Raw genomic sequence first — 21,279 nt, 5'->3', positions numbered from 1 at the left:
AACACAGTCATAATTTAAAACATTTAAATATAGGCATATTCTCTCGATCTGGCGGTATGCATTGAAGATGCTATAAAGAAAATAGGAAATACCAAAAATCTTCAAATATAGGAGTGCTTTCGGTATCAGAGTCGGTTTTTTAAAAGTATTTCGAAGCCAAATTTCGAGTTTTTAACGCCCAATGAGAATTAGCGAATTTTTTTATATATACTATATATAATAGCTGTATCTAGTAAGCTTAATTGATGTACGTTAAAAGTTATATGTGTTGGGGGTATACCTTAGTTTTAAGATCGAAACTTAGAGATGGTTTAATTTTGCCGTTAACTCCTCATCATAATTATGTTGTACCATTATTATTGCACTTAGAAATAATAGTACAGGTATTATATTACATTAAAATTAAATTAAAATTCAGGTATTATTAAATTAAAATTGACTATTATTTATCAGTGGGTTATTTAATTTAAAGTACACTACAGTTTTCAAATTTAGGAAAATTGAAGTTATTTCTACCTAGAATCACGAAATCTTTCGATCCTAATAGGAGAAAAAAACCCTACAATTCTCTGTACATTTTTCGTTTCTTCCATTCCGTTATCGTCTTACAAAGTCTATGAAAAATCTCTTTTTTTATTCTATGAGAATCGAAAGAGCTCGTGACACGGTATTTTTATTTCTAAATAATTTTACGCGAAATAATTTTTTTCATTCCCAAAGCATGTAGTCATCAGTTTAAATAAAATACCCAAATGGGCTGGTCTTTCAATTAAGATGTATCCCCGACGTGTATCATTATTGAAACCGCCCATTGTATGTTAAATGCTATCCATGTACTGAATTATAATTAACATAGGTAAGGCCTGGAGATGTAAACTTAACGCTGTATTTTTGCAAAGAATGTGTTTAAAGAAACCCTATAAAATTTTCGGACAGGATTTTTGACCGACAGTCAAATGTATTATTTTGTTTATGGGCAAAGTTATAACAAAAACGTGATAGTTATTATATTTCGTTTTTCTTATAACTTTGCCCACAAACCACTTGATATAAAATGTATTTAAAACATTGATGATGATCATGTTAGGCAATATTTCTTGTTAATTATCAGGTCATAAACGTATATATCTATGCTATGACCTTGACAGTTCATGTTTATAAGTTCCCAGTCTTAGTCAATCTTACGAGCAATACATTTTCTTTGGGACTGCCTTCGGTCATCTGTCTTGTCTTACCTACTGCCATATTAACCATAGGCATTGCTTATAGATTCTGCAGAAATCGGTTAATGGTATATAATACACGTATATATTTATGTATTTTCTACTTCTGATCGTCATATTGTAAATTCCAAGTGGATTACAGTACTTAAAGCAAAAACTGTCCAGTAAAACAAGTAGATGTTACCATTCCGATTTCTGCTCCTATGTATAAATAAATTATATAGTGTGCACATAACTTAGTCGAAACCGGTGTCCACATTAAATATATGTATAAATGCTTATATGTCCGGTTATATACTATTACTGTACGCAGGGGCGAAACTTGCCATATGTAACAAATATGTCAATTTAATCCGACTTGGAGACCCTTTCATTTGTGATAATGATTTTATATGATAATAATAGTGAGTACAGTCGCCATCGGATATATCAGAGCGACCAAGGCGTTCACAAATATCTGAACAAAGCTTCCATTATCTCTTGAGAATGGAAAGATGATTGTGAAAGTGCAAGGTCAGATATTTTTGAACAACCTGGCCGCTCCATTGTATGAGGATTATATGAATAGCACCGACATACATACACATAGTTCTAAATGTCGTAAATAAAATCGTATTCTATCATTAAATTCTTACAAATGAAAGGGTTATCTATAATGATTTATATTTAATTTAATTTAATTTAAAATATTATTTTGTTTTATTTGTTAAACATAATTTAAATTTGTATAAACCAAATAGCTGAATATTACTGTATTATTGACTAGCAGAGGGCGATAAATATGTCTGTATTAAGTACGTGAAAGTCTAATTTTATTGTAGATCTCAGGATGAACTTCAGAATCACGTATATTATCATATACAAAAAATCACCTAAACATCATAAATGTCATACCTAGGTAACATAAAATACATCTAGTCACTTATTTATATAATTTTCATGAAGCAGTTTTCTGTCAAAAACTGCTCTTACTTAGTTATTTTTAAAAGATTATGTAACTTTGCCCGTTTAATGTGACTTTGCCTACTTTATTTAAAAATCGTAAAACATTATACGATAAAGAAAATTCACTTATTCGAAAACGAAAGAAAAATGTGCGTTCATAGTATTTCGTAGTAATAGTTATGGGCAAAGTTTCTAACTAATTAATCATTTCTGGTTTCACTAAACTACATCGTTGATAGAACATTGCAGTATTGGATGTTAAGTTATTATGCCACAGGGTGTCTCCCATCTCAGTGCGTAAATTCATTCGATTCTACTCGCTAAATTGACCTACTTTTACTATGGGACTGACCCAGAAATCGCGAAAACATTTTTTGTTTTTCCATAAAAAATATCTCATCATCATTTAAGAGCATGGCTCTTGTCGGTGGAGTAGACGCCAGTTTTCGCGGTCCTCGGCCAAGTTCTTTAGGTTTTAAAAAATATCTGATCAGCCAAAATGTATCAATTGTATCTAAAGCCCCATGGTGGGAGACATACTGTATACTCGTTGATATTTGTACATTTATTATAATTATACTAATTACACTTTAGTTCGTAATTTATGTTCAGGTGCTAGTTTATAATAATGATCTCGTTATTTATAAGTTTATTATAAGCGCTGGCAGTTGCAAAGGATACACTGATGTACTAAGGTTATGCAAATTAAAATGTCTGTTAATAAAACACCTTTACAGTACATATGGGGCTACTTTATAGCACTAGTGCGAGAAGTAGCATATTACGTTACTGTGTCGAACATTTAAAGGGCCATATGTACTGTAAAACGTTGTACGATACATGTGCGAATAGGTAATTCGCAACTCGTGTCGATTTAAAACACTCCCTTCGGTCGTGTTTTAATTTATCGCCACTCGTTTCGAATTTCCTATTTTTCGCACTTGTATCGTAATGTACTATTTTACACATCAAATAATAGACAACTTTACCAACTTACCACATGACATGACACAACGTTCACGGTCCTAGCTGGTATTTATTCAGTTCGATGAAATTTAAATCGTTTTCAATTGGGACAGGGTTGAATTTGTTTGGTATCGTTCGTAAAACAATATCAACTATATATCTTATACGATTTAAATTTCACAAGCATATTTTGGATTATTCCTAATTGTATGGCTGGACCTTAGGAGGATAACACGACACTAAACACTAACCCCCTTATTCATAAACGTCTACTAAAGTTTACAAGCCGCTAATAATCGTTTGTCCCTTTCCGACGTATTGGTATGATGGAAAGGGACAAACGATTATTAGAGGCTTATCAACTTTAGTAGACGTTTATGAATAAGGAGGTAATTTACTAAGTAAATGGCCCATAATGACCAATCATTTAGACAACTCAAATAACAGTTGCTCTTTTTAGGTTTGAAAGTCCAGAGTAGTATTGTACCTTGTCAACTGCCACAAACATTTGTACATACATTTTTTTGTCACCACACATTGCCCCTGTCATGCATATATCATTGATTACCTGAAGTCACATATCATGTCAGGTATAATATATCTTTACCGTACTTAACTATTTTCCGCCATCTTACTTTCAGATTATCAGAGTAGAAATTTTTTAAATGATGACCAGTCAGCCAACTATAAGACCTTGTCTTTTCTTCTTCCGATGAATTTTATCATAATGTTCATTTGTGATTTTTATCGGGAAAAAATATCCAACATGGTAAAAACACGGTTTCACAGTACAGTACATTAAAATTGTCTTGAAAGGCATCATGCATTGCTTATAATTAAATAAGTCATAAGTCTAAAAAACATGCACTTGTCAATCTTCATCGTCTGGTTCTTATCAAAAGTACAAATAATCTTGTACCAAAATACTTCAGTCCTAATATGGCGTCCAGTTTCCCCAACTCTTTAGGTATGTTTAAAATTGCAATAGAATTTGCCTTAAAAAAGATAAGTCGGTAAAGGTAGGTTATGTCATAGTTGAGAGAATGGATGGATCATTTAAATCATAAATAAATTGTATATTGTTTATTGTAATGATATTGCCTTTAAGTCAGACCCCACGTGTATAAATAAAAATATGATATATTTTTGTGTTCAAAAATGTGAAGGTCTAAGTAAAATGGGATCTTGCGGCATCTTAGTACTCATTGTATTATAAGCTGACCTATGGTCCCATTTTATTTTGGACCATCTAAACATTGTGAAATGTAATTTTGTACTCAATTAATGAAAGTATATTGGTAATTTAGCTTTTTATGATATAAACGACTTAAACGTTTAGCAAAAATGGCCAATACAAAATATTCATTTTCTTCTTGTTTGTGACAACATGAAAAGGCCTGAAATGTAAACAAAAGACCCCTCATGGGTTACGCTAAAAAATGAGTCATCAGCACGACATGTTTATTGATTCTAGACAAAAAATATTGTACAAAATCGGACACGTTAACAAATGTACAACAATCTTTTCATGAATTGTCACATCTATTCTATCATTTCAAATATCTAAACTTTTTCCTGTTTTTCCTAATTTATACTTACGTTGATTATAAAAAAGCTTGTTAAAATTTTGGTTTACCTTAACCTTTTCGACGGCGTGTAAAACACAAAAGCTGTCACTCGGACGCCACGTCACCGAAGTGTCAAACTGAAATTGAACTTTTTGCATGTGCACGTAGGTCTATGTTGCTCTGTGTGACGAATTCATCCGTCTTCGGCGTCAAAAAGGTTTCACTTGTTACTTTTTCTAGTGTTCCTTGTATATTTACCATTTAATATGGAAGATGAACATAGGAACCTTACAAACTCACTCGAGGCATTCGACGTCTTTTTAAATTGCTATAAAAACCTTCAAATGCTTCTAGTGATCAACTGAACGGGCAAAATGTAATACTAATAATAACTTGTTATTATGATGTGTTTGTGACTATTGTAATATATTTAAGGTCTTCGAAGTTAGTCGTTTGCTTTTTGTTTGGAGACCTACGCCCGGAGAAGGCGTGAGCTCTAATAATGTGACTTATGCCTTTTCGAAGGCGACTGCTGTACATTCGTAATATAAGCATCGCTATCTGTACTGTATTGCTTAAGGTATTGGTTAATAAAAAAATAATAAATAAAACAACTATTTAAAATATGCCGTTTCATTTCAAGTTTAGAGGCTCAATTATTACATACTTACAATTGAATATAAATTGGGGCAAAGTTGTAATTAATTAGGGCAAAGTTAGAGAGTAATTAAAAAATATATATATTATTGTAGTTTAATAACCATTAATCACGCACCTTATTCACAATAATTAAGTCAGTTACAACTAATGTTACAGTTTTTACCAAAATCCTTCGAAACTACACAAAAAATATTTCCATCTTCCTGAATTTGTGATGTTTTATATCATAAATTAAACGATACCTTTATTAAGTAGTTTAGTTACATCAAACAAAAAATTGGATTTCAGCAAAAACAAATGCAAATTACATATACTATAAACTAGGTACCTATATCTACATACATAATGGCAATGTGATGTCATATGTACAGCGTTCATGTTTGTGACTTACGAGTTATGCTAATTTACTTAACGAGACAAAGCCCCTATTTTCTTAATAGTTTTTTTATGCGAGAGGGAGTCTAGTCTGTAAAAAATACTAACTTCCCTCTTTTCTAAGCACATAATTTGTCTCCTAGTTTATATATATATATATATGTAGTAAATATTCCAATCTATAAGAATAATCGAAAGTTTTATAATAATTCCATGTCATTTCGTTTATCCTTAATAAACTAGAAAAATAATGCTCCATTTTCCAAAAAATATTCCCTACATCTCTCGTTTGGACGGCAAACATAAAAATAACACACTTCTTAATCCTAAAAAGCAAGATTTTGACAGAGTACCTGCTTAGAGGTAGCATTTGCTAGTCGAACCTATCAAATAGCGGCTAATATATATAGTATATACGTATATATAATTATTTACCTATTAGAATTAACGCCCACAATAAGGGAGGGCGTGATATCGCTCACCCGATTTCATAGAAATAGTATAAACAGCAAAACGCCCTGGCATTTAGAGGTTTGACTTAATTTATGGCTTGGTATAGGCTTATCTTTTGGTGCTTAATTTTTCTGATCAAAAAAGAAAGAAAATATGTCGATTGCGAGTCATTTGAAATCCAGTCCGTAAAGCTATTTGAAGCTTTACGAAACGCCAATGCGATGTTTGTCTTTTTTTAACTTTACTATTCTTGTAAGATAGATACAATACCATTTCAATAAAATAGGTGTTTTTACGAAAAAGCATAGAAAGCTCAGCAATAGCACCTAAGAGTAGAAATTGACATTACACACGTCTTTTATATTACAACCATTTTACATTTATTTGTCCAAGCATACGACCATGGTTAATAAAATGATCATATAACTTCGTATCGTCAACTTTGCCCACTCAACTAGTGGGTGACTTTGCCCACATAATTAGAAAATTGTTAATATCTAAATTCGCTTGAATAAATTTTACTAGTTAATTATTTAATTACTACAAACGTAAAAGGAAATTATTCGTTAGGCAAAGTTGACATGCTTTCATTACTATGGCCATTTATCTATACGTATATTAATATTGATATACAAAAGACGAAACACTGCTTTGGACAAAAGATAGACATAACACATACTGACCATTTTATCACTGTGTTGCTAGAATTTTTGAAATAATAAATAATCGACACCTTTATAAGTTAACCTTTTTTTCCTGATGCAATAGGCACTCTAATTGCCTTGATTTACTCATAATTATGTAATAAAAATAAGTACTAACATTTGGAGAAAAATGCGGGTTCCTTTAAATTAAAGTTAGTATCTGTCATTAAAAATATATATTTACGTCTAAGTTGTAAGGTAGAAGTACTAGTGCTCGACGCTGCACTAGTCACCGACATGGGCACTTTATTTCATGGAAATATAGGTTAAATTTGAACAACGAAGATTTTTCTGTCTCTCTTCTTCCTCGCGTTGTCCCGGCATTTTGCCACGGCTCATGGGAGCCTGGGGTCCGCTTGACAACTAATCCCAAGATTTGGCGTAGGCACTAATTTTTACGAAAGCGACTGCCATCTGCCCTTCCAACCCAGAGGGTAAACTAGGCCTTGTTGGGATTAGTCCGGTTTCCTCACGATGTTTTCCTTCACCGAAAAGCGACTGGTAAATATCAAATGATATTCCGTACATAAGTTCCGAAAAACTCATTGGTACGAGCCGGGGTCTGAACCCGCGACCTCCGGATTGCAAGTCGCAAGCTCTTACCGCTAGGCCACCAGATTTTTCTGAGAACGAAGATTTTTCTGTATTCGAACTTAATCCTTGTCACTTTGGCATAAAGTGCCCATGTCGAGTACTAGTGCAGCGTCGAGCACTAGTACTTCTACCTTATTGTGATTATTTTCATTTTATACTTAATCCTAAAACTTGGTGATGTTTTAATACACTGTAAAAAGGGGTACGTACAGTCAGCATCAAAAGTAGCGGATGAAACAACGCGCCAAAAGTATCTGATATTCCGGATAACATCTCCAAATATAGATTAATTTCTAAAATTCGCGTTCAAAAGTACATCTTTTACAGTCTTAGTTGTACTATATTAAAGACATCACTTTTTGTTAAGCTGTTACAGAATGGTAGTTACTTATGAAACGGTATTTGATCCGCTACTTTTGATGCTGACTGTACACCCGTGCATTTTTCCATATACTTATGCGTAGTAGGAGCAATATTTTTTCCTATTAATAATTGTGTATATAAAGTACCAGCAGGTACATTAATCACTTATATTATTTACCCAGAGACCCGTAACAATAAAGACTGTATATAACTGGTTCTCAGTAATAATTTGTTGTAGATAGTTAAGCTTTAATCCTATATGATTTGTATAGACATTAGTCTCTATTATTTATTTATCTGGTTAAGTCTGACTACAAGACTTTAAAAATGCTGAAAAATACGTATGACACATTAAAAAATGTCTAAACCCAAAATCATGATTCTAACCTATCCTCCTAAGACCCTGAGTACAAATTTTTGTACATATTCCAAAATCTATTTTGAACTTTTATTATGTAACTAAGGGTTCCAAATTCAAAAAACAAATTATTTGTTCTGGGTCTTAGGAGGCTATAGTAAATCCGATTATAGCAAGCAAAATTTTAAAAGTATACCTATGGCCAAATATTCAAACTAGGCCTTCCTATTTTTTAACCGACTTCAAGATTTCAAAAGACGAGGTCATCAATTCGGTTGTATGTTTATTTTTTTTAGATATATGGTCAGATAATTTTGAACACAAACCCACCCACCCACTTAATACGAGTACTTCTACTGCTTACTGTACTTCAGTGGCAGCGTAAGCATACTTAGGCAAGCCGGAGCTTGCCTTTTCTTCAAAACTTGTAAGATAAGGAGGTCAATAGGCATGCCGACTTGCCTTTCGTTAAACACTTGTAGAATCCGTGTATGGTAGGCAAGCCAGTAGGAACCGAGTTGTATGGACGCGCCGCCACTGCTGTGAGTGAGCCGTTATTATAGTTTAGTAGAATCTAAGAACTCTGTGTCTCAGGCGCCCACTTTGTTCCGTCTCTTGTTCAGCAGGGAGTTGTTGCTCTGCTCCAGTGCTTTGATTTGTACCTGCAATTTAAAAAGTAACATTAAACCCAAGAATTTAAATCTAAGAAAAAAAAAATTGGGACTGCCGTGGTTGATACGTGTCATATTGGCAATGAATACCGCGGCAATATTAGCCATATTGCCAAACACTACCGCAGAAACTTAAAAACCTGGTCGTAGACGGTTGTAGTACTTATTCCCAGCTCACAATTAATGTAATTTTGTTCAATGACTACCATGACAATCATCATCATCATGTCCTAGCCGTTTTCGGCCACAGCGACTGCGTTCTACCGCCGAGAGCGTCGCTGGTGCGCTCTCAGGTGACTGATATAGCCAATTTTTGCAGCAAATGTACGACCACACTCGTTGCAAGTCAGCACCCCTCCGACATAATTGTAAAGTATGGCCGCAGGTGGTCAGGCCTTCAGCTCGTCGCGCTTAGCGTCGAGTTCTGTGAGCCGCCTGGCTTCAAACTGACGCACCTGAGTCTGCACAATTTGCCTCCAACGTGGACGGTCACTGGCTAGACTCTCCCACTTCGTTGGCTCTATCATATATCAAGAGTCAGAAAGGAACAGATCTATGTCGGTTATCACACTGCTCCGCACTTCGGAACGACGTCCAATGCTGCGATTTTTAACTTTGTACTGTAGAATCTCGATTTGTATAACCGCTTGGTATAACAAATTGGCGCCGCCTCTCCGTGCGAAGGTGCGAATGCTTTCGTACGGAAATATGCCACACCGTATGGATTTATGTCATATAATCAATTATCGCGGCAATTAGAAACTACCACTGCAAGATACCTGGTCGTAGTCAACGCGCATTGTAGCGAGTGATCGAGTTATTTCATCCACGTCACGTTTCAAGTTCAAAGTTCAAAGTTCAAAGTTATTTATTGTATATAAGAATCAGGTTACATTGCAGGTCGAATATACAATTACACATTCCGTTACACTGAGACTTTACCTTTTCAGGTGTACATACATTTGCATCATATATAGGTATTTACATATTTATCTAAAGAATAACAATACTTATGAGTCACTTAAATAATCATTAACACAATAAAAACATTTTTCTATAAGCCACATTTTTGTGTTTGATTTGAACAGTTTGAGATCCATATCCTTAAAACGATCAGGTAACTTGTTATAAATTGTGATACACATAATATAGGCATTTTTTGCAGTGAGTGACAAGTTTACATATGGCTTAGGTAATCTGTGTCTGTATTTAGGTCTAGTTACGCGGCAATCCAATGGGTTATTATTCGTGAATAGGTATTTATATTTGTGAACGAAAACAGAAACTTCATAAATATAGAGACTGGGAAAAGTAAGAATGCTATGTTTTATAAAATATGGACGGCATGAATCTCTAGGATGAACTGAAAATATGGCTCGAATGCAGCGCTTTTGGACAATGAATACGTTATGTTTATCAGTGCAGTATCCCCAGATTGTTATGCCATATCTTAAAATCGAATGTACATATCCATGATATGCTATTAACGCTGCCTGAATGGAAATAGTTTGGCTAACTCTTCTCAGGGCAAATACAAATCTATTTACTTTGGAACATAATGTGTCTACATGTTCTCTCCAGTTTAGATGTTTGTCAATAAAAATACCCAAAAATCGCGCATGCTGTACTTCTTTTATGGAAATATTGTCATATTGTATGTCTAACTGTTGTGACTTGCCTTTACTAGTATGGAATTCATTGGTCATATAGTCAGTGACTACCGCGGCAATATTAGAGACTAGCGCTGCAACATACCTGGTCGTAGTCCACACGCATTATAGCGAGTGATCGAGTCATTTCATCCACGTCACGTTTCACTGGTCATATAATCAGTGATTACCGCGGCAATATTAGAGACTAGCACTGCAACATACCTGGTCGTAGTCAACGCGCATGGTAGCGAGTGATCGAGTCATTTCATCCACGTCACGTTTCACTGGTCATATAGTCAGTGACTACCGCGGCAATATTAGAGACTAGCACTGCAACATACCTGGTCGTAGTCAACGCGCATGGTAGCGAGTGATCGAGTCATTTCATCCACGTCACGTTTCACTGGTCATATAGTCGGTGATTACCGCGGCAATATTAGAGACTAGCACTGCAACATACCTGGTCGTAGTCAACGCGCATGGTAGCGAGTGATCGAGTCATTTCATCCACGTCACGTTTCACTGGTCATATAGTCAGTGATTACCGCGGCAATATTAGAGACTAGCACTGCAACATACCTGGTCGTAGTCAACGCGCATGGTAGCGAGTGATAGAGTCATTTCATCCACGTCACGTTTCACTGGTCATATAGTCAGTGATTACCGCGGCAATATTAGAGACTAGCACTGCAACATACCTGGTCGTAGTCAACGCGCATGGTAGCGAGTGATCGAGTCATTTCATCCTGGACATCAGCCCAAGCTTCTCCAGTTTCGCGGAGTAACGTGTTGGTGTATAGAGGCGTTTGGGGTACTTGGGTGTATTGGCGGATCCAGGGGCTGGACATCACCTGGGAAACAAATATAGTGTTAGGTTTTGGAAAAAAATAATTAGAAATCCGAATGTATGTGCTTTATTCTTGGTCGTCTTCGAGCAACGCCGGGAAGGGAGACGGCATTCATACTATTTCCCCTCTGCCGAAGCATAGGTACAACTGTACCTATGGCGGTGCATGTTGTGACTCGTCCATACCATGTGAAAGATTTGTCTTTGACGTGTGTCATTTTCTATGTATTTGTGTCGTCATTACAGATTGAATTTTGTATGTAGTGAGTGAGAAGAACTGTGTGCACGTTGCCCCCCGCAAAAAATGGCAGAACGATTTGTACGGTGAGATATCGCTTGGCCTCCTTCCTTCCGACGTGTTGGAAGCCGGTGTTGCTCGAAGTTGGTCGTAGTGCAGGTTGAGTAAGGCTTGTGTCCAGCAGTGGATTTCTTTCGACTCATCATATAATATATGATTTTTATCGTTGAGATCTTTATCGTAGGAGTAGCCTTTGAAATATTTTCCTAAATACTTATAATCAGGACGAGCCATGGAAAATAGAAAAGCTATCGGTGTCCTTATTGGTACCTAAATCTGTTTAGGAGTTATTGCGTAGTTGAGTAAGAGTAACAAAACGTGTAGGAATTAATTAAGGTAAGTAAGTAAGTAAGTAATCATTTATTGCATACCATGGTACAATACAAGTTGTTACAAGTGATAAAAGAGTTCACATGGCACCCCGGGGGGTATGGCAATTTCCTTAAAACTATATTTACACAAGGCTACCTATATCTAAAATATGATTTTTCTTAACTAATTTGTGTAACAATTGTGAAGCTACCACTATATAATATCTATATCGTTGTCCTGCATGAATTCGTCTATGGAATAGTATGATTTTTTTATAAGGATAGTCTTGAGTCGATTTGCAAATAAATGTACTTTTTGTATGTTTTTTATAACCTTTGGTAGCTTATTATATATTTTTATCGCGCGGTAATATGGGCCTTTTTTGAAGATATCTAAAACGGATTCTGGGAGCATTAAGATGTCCTTACGGCGCTCACTTTTATTATATTGGAAAAGATTTATATTGTTTTTTACGAAGGTCGTTATTTCTAGAATGTATAGTGAGGGAAGGGTCAATATTCGAAGATTCTGGAAATGAGACTTACAATTTTCAGTCTGGTGGGGAGTGTTAATTAATATGCGGATGCATTTTTTTTGCATGATAAAGAGGTCATGTGCGTCGCTGGTATGGCCCCAGAGCAATAGACCGTAGCTCAGCCAGGATTGCACATATGCGTAGTAAGCAGACAAGGCGCAATTGGTGTGTGTGTTAGACTTAAGTATGCTGAAGGCGAACAGGAAAGAAGATAATTTTGATTTTATTTTTGCTATATGTTTTTTCCAGTTGAGATGGGTGTCTATAGTTAGTCCTAGAAGGTTGCATTCAGCCTCTTCTTGTATGTTCAGGTCCTTTAGAACTGGTGTTAGATCAAGAGGTCGTTTTTGATATGGTCTAAATTGTATTGTTTTTGTTTTGGATGTGTTTATTACCAAGTTGTGGTCTCGTAGCCACTCCGAAATATTAGTGAACGCTTCTTTTATACTTGAAAAATCGTTAGAGTAGTTTTCGTGTTTAAAAAGGAGGGATATATCGTCCGCGAATAGGATACATTTATGGTTAGTGACTTTTGGGAGGTCGTTGATATATATTAAGAATAACACACATCCAAGGACACTGCCTTGGGGAATGGAGTTGTTAATTGTAATCCACTTAGATTGTATTTTTTGTAGTTGCCCAGAGTCTGTATGGTGATGTTCGATTTGTACGAATTGTTGTCGGTTTTTGAGGTATGATTTAAGCCAGTAGTAGGCATTGCCTCTGATACCTATTTCATACAGTTTCGTTAAGAGGATTGGATGGGATACTCTGTCATACGCTTTAGACATATCCAGCAGAAGACCGAGAGCGTAATGTTTATTTTTAAGGTATTCTAGTATAGTTTGTATGTATGAGTAAACTGCGAGGGTAGTAGAGCGTTTTTTGCGAAAAGCAAACTGGTTTTCTTCCAGCAAATCATATTTTTCTAAAAATGTATAGATTCGGTCTGCCATGCATCTTTCAAATATTTTTGATATGGTTGGAAGGAGGGCGATAGGTCTATAGTCAGGTCAAAGTAAGTAGGTATTTAAATTGAATTGTACACGCTGTTATTCTCTTCACAATATAGTTTTGGGATCAATTCTCAAGCGGCACTGACAGTATATAAAACAGCATTATCATATAAATCGTGGGACAATAAAACCCGACGGTTTTGAAGCATGGAATTCTGAGGTCACAAGGAGCCAAAAATGTTATATGAGTTTTGACCAAATTAGCAAAAAAAAATTTTTTTCCGAAAAAAAAAAAACATACAACGAATGATTAAAGTTTATTTTTATTTACAGATAAAAATTGCGACTTTAAAACGTTAATGTTTGCCTAAAAAGGCGTTTATCACTAAATTATACCAGAAACAAATTTTCACTAAAAATGTCATTTATTCATTAATTTAATCATTATTGCACAAAAGAAAAACAATCTTATAGTACAAAAGGCGGACTTAATGCCACGAGGCATTCTCTACCAGTCAACCAATCAATTATTCTAAAACAAGATCGATTTCAGGAAACTTTGTATGACATTTTAGTCTCTAAATGGTTTAATTTCTGTCGGGGTTTCTTAGTTTTAAGTTTTGACATTTTAACTAAATTTAAGCACTTTAGCAAGATTAATCTTTTAATAATCAATTCATTTTATTATTATCTATCAATGAAATGTCAACTTATCTTTATTTTATCAATTATAAAATGCTCTGTTAATTTAATTTTAATGTCTAGTCAACAATTTTTCTGTTATACACCATTTTTTTTTTGTAAATGTAAATGTATACCTATGGATCGATGTTGTCTGGAATAAATTATTAATTACTATTTATTGGCCCACGGTGTATATGATGATGTCTGCAAGATTCATCAAATACCTGATATATGGTGAGGCGCTTGGCACTATCCACGCAAAGCATGCCCCGGATGAGGTTCTTGGCTTCAGACGATACGTTGGACCACTCCGGCTCGGGGAAGTCGTACTGGCCTAGTCGGATACGCTGGAAGATAAAGTTAGAATTATAATAACTATTAGAGGAATGTTACGCGCTCGTATATCGTTAATATAAGTTAAACTGGCCTAGTTGAATACACTGAAAGATATAATACAATTGGTTACAGTTTGGTTGACAGTTTTTTGTAAATAATGTCAATCGATCATGATTTACTTGAGGATAAAATGATGTTGTAATGTGACGTCACATTACATTAGTCTGTCCTAAATGTATCAAGATCAAGAAAACTTCTATTTTGATCCTGAAATATTCATGCCGGGCGATATGGCGAGCCCGTGGTTGGAGCAGAAGGGAGGGAAGCCGCAGAGTAGGATGTACATCACTTCGCCTAGTGACCAGATGTCGCTTGATTGGTCGTATTTCTTACCTTTTTCATGCCGGGCGATATGGCGAGCCAGTGATTGGAGTAGAAGGGGGGAAAGCCGCAGAGTAGGATGTACATGACTTCGCCTAGTGACCAGATGTCGCATGATTGGTCGTATTTCTTACCTTTTTCATGCCGGGCGATATGGCGAGCCCGTGGTTGGAGCAGAAGCGAGGGAAGCCGCAGAGTAGGATGTACATCACTTCGCCTAGTGACCAGATGTCGCATGATTGGTCGTATTTCTTACCTTTTTCATGCCGGGCGATATGGCGAGCCCGTGGTTGGAGTAGAAGGGGGGAAAGCCGCAGAGTAGGATGTACATCACCACGCCTAATGACCAGATGTCGCATGATTTGTCGTATTTTTCAGGCCCTAGGACCTGTAACAATACAATACAACAACTGCATTATTTCTCTTATTAACGGGGGTTGCATGGAACCAAAGAAGTATATTGAGATAACCTTTGCTTTTTTTTAATACCACGTCGGTGGCAAACAAGCATACGGCCCACCTGATGGTAAGCAGTCACCGTAGCCTATGGACGCCTGCTTAGAAATACAATGAAAATATTAACCATACAAAATAATTCTTCTGCTCGCAATGTAGAGCAAACACACGAGTTACGAGATGCGAGCTTTCTATAGTAACTGTCAACGCTTTAAAAAGCTCGTATTTAATTTAATTTTAATTTATTTATTTAAGAAACAAACAGTCTTTTATAGTTATATATAGCACAGGAACTTTTCTTAAAACTAGACTTACAGTTTCCTTAATGAAAATATTTTAACATCATGCTTATTAAGTAGTTTCTACATAGTAAAACAGAGCTATTTGTGCGCGCAAAAACAAAAAACAAACAAAAGAAAAGAAAAATTATGAGAATAAAAACATAAGAGCATTATAAATAATTATGAATAATTATTAATGTGTAATAATGTCCTATAATATTTATTATTATATTATAATTTTTCGTATCTCGTAATGTCATGTGATGTTGTCTCGTATTGTTTACAGTACATTGTTGCTCGGTAAATTTATAAGTAACTATAAAACACTTCTTGATTCATGATTACACAGGTAATTTCTATGCCTGTCTGGACTTATTGCCCGTATTGGATTAACACACTGTATAAATATGTCTAATAAATACAATGTGTCATAATCATAGATCATATGATATATTTCAAAAGTTTTAATCATGTGTCGAAAGATGGCAGTAAATTTACTGTGGCTACAAAATTTACTTTGACAATCCACCTCAATTTCAAATTTTCTTTGCTATTATAACAAACTATAAGTTAAAGGATGTAGTTAAGCTTCAAATGTGCATAGAAATGTTATAGTATTTTATGCAACAAGAAGGGTCAAAAAAGGCGAGTGGCGTGAGTTACAATGTGAGCCGGAGGCGAAGGCGTAGGCGAACATTGTAAAGGAATACGCTACGAGCATTTTTTGACCTACTTATACAACGTTGCATACAATACTTTTCCTACGAGTCAACAAAAATAAATCTTAATTTAGGTAAACAAAGCAAAAGTGTATAGCCAGGACGCGCGAGCATACCTTGTTACGCGCCCGGCCCGCCCCGGGCCGCGGCCGGCCGGTCGGCGACACCTCCTCGTAACTCATGAGGCCCTGGTACTTGCTACTTGCTAAATTAAATTTTCGGACAGTTTTTTCTCGATTTTGGCCACCGTAGCCTACGGAGACTAACAAGCAACGCTAAGCGGTCTTCGTAGTCTATGGGTGTTTGATATATTACGGGTGTCACATGCGTGTTTCTGACTTATGAAGTAATTGTTTTTACTATGCAACCAAATGAATATTTTGTAAGTTGGCAACAATGCACTTAGTTTAAAACTGTATTCGTTTTGATTTTGTTAGGTTGGTAGCCATTAATCGCAGTAACGTTATAGCGATTAAAAGCACAAGTGCTATAGACTTTCTTTGAAACCTTTTATGTATGTTCTTATATTCGTGTTAATGAATGCATAAATGACAGATAACAGTAGAGGAGTAGGATTTTTTTTTTACAGTGTTTACTTATATTTTGTCTTGTGTAAAACATACCCGCACCAAAAACCAACGGGTTTGTATTAACTGTCTGTGCCACTCCATCCACCTCGGTGTATGTTTACCTATTTAGTCCCTATACCCATAGTAAAATTAGCTTGGCTGGTAAAGATAGTTTATTATTCAAGTAGGCATATTATGTACGTCAAATAAAGCTACGCCGGCTCTAACCCTACACCTCTGACCCGAGAAGATTTAAATCCCTCCTAAATTGTAGAAGGGTATCCCAATATGTGGGCGGCAAGAAACTCGCCGGGACACAACTTTTTAAAACATTACATCTTATAACTAACATGCAATAAAAAATACAATTTAAATTAATAAGGATTTAAAAAAAATAAAAGAAAGGTAAAGAATGTCTTAAGAGGCTGTCAATACCTAAAGCGCGCACACTGTCTATTTGTATCGGAGTAAATGAGATAGCACTGTCGCATGTTACTGGGCCTGGGCAAGGGAATAATAAGAAAAATATTTAAATAAAAAAAGTGGATTATCTATTAGTGTAATATTTAACTCGACCACGGTTTAGATATAAATGTTTTGAAATTGTGATTTTAATTGCAGACCCATAAGTCAAAACAATAAAGACATAAAACCGTTTAATTGTGATTTTAAGACTAATCTTTGCAATTATTTTCTATCGAGCGGATTTCGTTCAATCGTGTATCGAGTACAACCACGGTCTTTGAAATATAATTAATATGAACATATATTTTTCTTACTTGACTAAAACAAATAGTCTTTCTTAAAAAAACTGTTTAAGTAACATCAATTTCAAGGACATTGGGTGTTGACAGCCTCTTAAGGCACTTAATCTGCTATTTGTATAAAATTTACACAACTAATAAAACCCGTTAATAACGCCAATTCCTTTACTCCCACGAAAGCTTTATGAATTTGTGATGAAGCTAATATTATTACAGCTTCGTGTAAAACAGGCTAATGTAAATAATAATCATTTTCCCCCGGGCGGCGCTTTGTGAATTATCCCCTTGGAGAGTTAAAATAGAAAATTATTCGTACTTTTATGAGAAAAAAATTATTCAATGTCCATCAAATTTGATTTATTAGTTTAACTCGTTCTAGCTAGTTCAAGCTTGTTACGCTCCGCAGCGGGCTAAGGAAATTGACATACTAATTACGATGTGTGACCGCGGCCGGCAAAACGTCCCACTCGCTTGCCATAAGGACGAGATATGCTTGTATCTTTATACGAATAATCTGACAAGACGTGCATATGGCAAGCGGGACGTTTGGGACGATAAAGTGGGAAGTTTCGCCGGCCGCGGTCACATATACACTGAAAAGGTTGAGAGATAAACCATTTTTAAATGCGTGCAAGCACGAATCCGCAGTGGGTTTACAGGAATTACTTCTTCTTTTGTGAAGGTATTCCAGTATCTTTATTATAGCTCCTCTACACGATGGGCCATCATACTGGGCACTGGCCAAGATGGGCCAGCATGTAGAGAAGGTAGTAGTGGTGTCGGATGGCTTATGACGCGGCGAGATGGCGATGGGATGCGGCGATTTTTCGTCGAAGGTAGTGGGCCAGCGATGGTGCGTACGCATCTACACGTAGCCCATTCCATAGTGCGTGCTCTCAACCATCGCATGGCCATCTCGCTGGTCCAGCGCTGGGCCATCGTGTAGAAGAGCCATTATACTAATCCTATCGGTATGGTCATGAATGTGCGCCTGTCTACTACTGTTAGTACTGAGATGTCTTTGTATATTATATTTTTGTTAGCTCAGGTGCGACATAATAAGGTGTATAACATGGCGCCTGCAAAGTAACGGCCGGTGTGAGAAGCTCAATATGTGTAATTTCAAGATGGCGTTGGGTTCCCCTGAAGTGTATAAGTTCTTAGTATTAGTATGGTCTTTACTAGAGTCTACTATTCTGTTGCTACCGAGATTTGCGTATATTTTGCATGCTTACCTCAGGTGCGACATAATAAGGTGTGTAACAGGGTGTCTGCAGCGTGTCCGCCGGTGTGAGAGTCTCCTTCGCGAACCCGAAGTCAGTTAATTTCAAGATGGCGTTGGGTTCCGCTGAAGTGTATAATAGGTTCTCGGGTTTGATGTCGCGGTGGGCTATGTTTGACTCGTGCAGGTGGCGGACGGCGACGCATATTGAATGCATTATCTGAAAAAAAAAAAGGTTTGATGAAGTAAAAAAAAAGTCTGAAAAAAAAATTCGCAAGAAACTAGCCGCGGGTACACACAATCGAAGTCATATTGTCATTTCAAACCGAACGACAACTGACGAACTGTCTTTTGGTATCTGTCAAGATTAACATCTTCAAGGCCTCATGAATATCGCAAGGTACCTTAAGATGCTTTACTATGAGATATTGTAAGATACCAAATAGTTATTTACGATACAAGTGCGAAAAATAGGAAATACGCAACGATTAGATATTTAATACAGGCGTCACTTTTTGATATTTAACAAATTTAACACATGTCAGTGAAAGAATAAGGATCAAAGTCAAATGGCGATCTAAAAGTTTTAATCATGTGTCTAACCTCCTGAGTCCCAGAGGCCTTTATAAAGGACAAATTCCAAAACAATATTTTTAACTTTCACTAAACAAGACATGGTTCCAAATTCAAAAACAAAACATCGCTTCTGGGATCCAGGAGGCTAAAGATGACAGTAAATTTACTGTGGCTAAAGTTTTCTTTGACAATCCACCCCTATTTCAAATTCTCTTTGATTGAATGTTGCAATACTAACGCCATCTGTTAGATTGTGGTGACACGACGTCGGACTCACCTCAGCGGCCTGTCGTTCAGTGAACGCTCCGTCTCTGTTGTCCTGTATGCGTTGGAAGAGTTCGCCGCCGTCCATACATTCCATGACTACGAGTAAGCATCGCTTGCCGCTGTATGTGTTGTCGTATACGTCGATTATCTGTGGGCAAAGTTAGGTTTATTTTAGACACTTGTTAGTTAGTTAAACAGTTTGATGAAAATACACGGTGTATTTTTTTAAAGTCCGTTAATTTCAAGAGTGGATATAGTTTCAAGAAAGGCTTACAGTTCTGCCGGTGGGAAGACGAAATAACGCTAACAGCGGGACCGTTTTGGAGAAGAGCGGCTATGGACAGGAACCACTGGAGAGATTTAGAGGAGGCCTTTGCTATACTTGCCGCAAAACTAACTGGCCACTGAGATCATAATGCTATCTCCTTTACCCTTGTTAAGACCAACCAAGAGTGAAAGAGATGGCATTATGACCTGACCGGCCAGATAGTTTTGGCGGATAGTATAGTAAATGCAAAATGTCATTGATATGTCATTGTTTTCAATTGTTTGGTGGATTTAAATGTAATGCCCGTGTTACAACGCGATTAATTACTTTACAAAAATAATAAAAATACTCATTTCATTTCTTTATTTGCATTCAATACACTACACGGTATAACAGTATAGTACATGAAACCCCTAGGGGTGTGGCAAAAGATAAAAATTAATATTTACAGAACAGTCACTGATTATAGCAGTCAAAAAAGTCAGAGCAAAATATAATACATATTATTGGTCAGCATTAAAAACATGTTCGCTTGTATAGAAACTAGCAATTAAAAAATTACAATATAAAATAAATATAAAATAGAAATAAAATATAAATATAAAATAGAACTAGAGTCAGACCAAGGCAAGTCTGCAACGATTTTGATAGCACGCGCTGTGCAAGTGTTATTTATACGTCATAATTTCATAGAAGTTTGACGTATAAATAACACTGGCACTGCATGTGTATAGAAAGAAACCCGCATTGGTCTCAGGAACAAAATTCAATACAAATGGTGACGCAATCGTTTCTTGAATGTCGCAGTGACTAAGCACTTTTACACATTGTACAACAATTGAAGTTGTTTCACGAATGTTTCGAAATATTTTGAGCATACGGTGATATAATTATGAACGTATAAGTAAAGATTTACTTGTAATTACTAGACATGTGTCGTTCACGAGCGAGTGATTTAAATGAACTATATCTTTTGATTGAACTCACTCATTCTTTAACTCACTGAAGATTTAACTCGCTGAGTAACTCATCTATCTCAGCGTTACTCGGTCGCGCTTTCCCACTCATGATTCGAATGAGCCCGCCGAGTCAAACGAGTGAGACGATGCGAATATGCGAAATTAGCGGTTCGGAGGGTGTCGGGAAAACATGGCGGGATCGTATCGAGTGAGTCGCCATCTTGGTCGTACAGTCAAGGTATTAAATATCGACACAGACAAGGTGCCAAAAATATATACACACTAATTTAATATATAGGCAATAAGGTCGTGTATAC

The 21,279-nt window shown here is 36.1% G+C and overlaps 1 protein-coding gene across 1 annotated transcript in view; it reads right to left on the bottom strand.

Annotated features, from left to right (window-relative positions):
• Positions 1–5,568: 5,568 nt before the first annotated feature.
• LOC133532858 (MAP kinase-activated protein kinase 2-like) overlaps positions 5,569–21,279 on the bottom strand; it is a 41,624-nt gene continuing 25,913 nt past the window's right edge. Inside the window, exons 3-8 of the mRNA XM_061871709.1 lie at positions 19,746–19,883; positions 18,906–19,112; positions 15,138–15,269; positions 14,389–14,511; positions 11,231–11,383; positions 5,569–8,871 (exon numbers count right to left, since the gene is read on the bottom strand). Of these exons, the coding sequence (XP_061727693.1) occupies positions 8,800–8,871; positions 11,231–11,383; positions 14,389–14,511; positions 15,138–15,269; positions 18,906–19,112; positions 19,746–19,883 (825 nt within the window). The 3' untranslated portion in view covers positions 5,569–8,799. The remainder of the gene's footprint in view (positions 8,872–11,230; positions 11,384–14,388; positions 14,512–15,137; positions 15,270–18,905; positions 19,113–19,745; positions 19,884–21,279) is intronic.

The sequence above is a fragment of the Cydia pomonella genome, chromosome 28 (assembly GCF_033807575.1).
Source record: "Cydia pomonella isolate Wapato2018A chromosome 28, ilCydPomo1, whole genome shotgun sequence".
NCBI lineage: Eukaryota > Metazoa > Arthropoda > Insecta > Lepidoptera > Tortricidae > Cydia > Cydia pomonella.
This window is presented reverse-complemented; position numbering and strand designations above follow the sequence as displayed.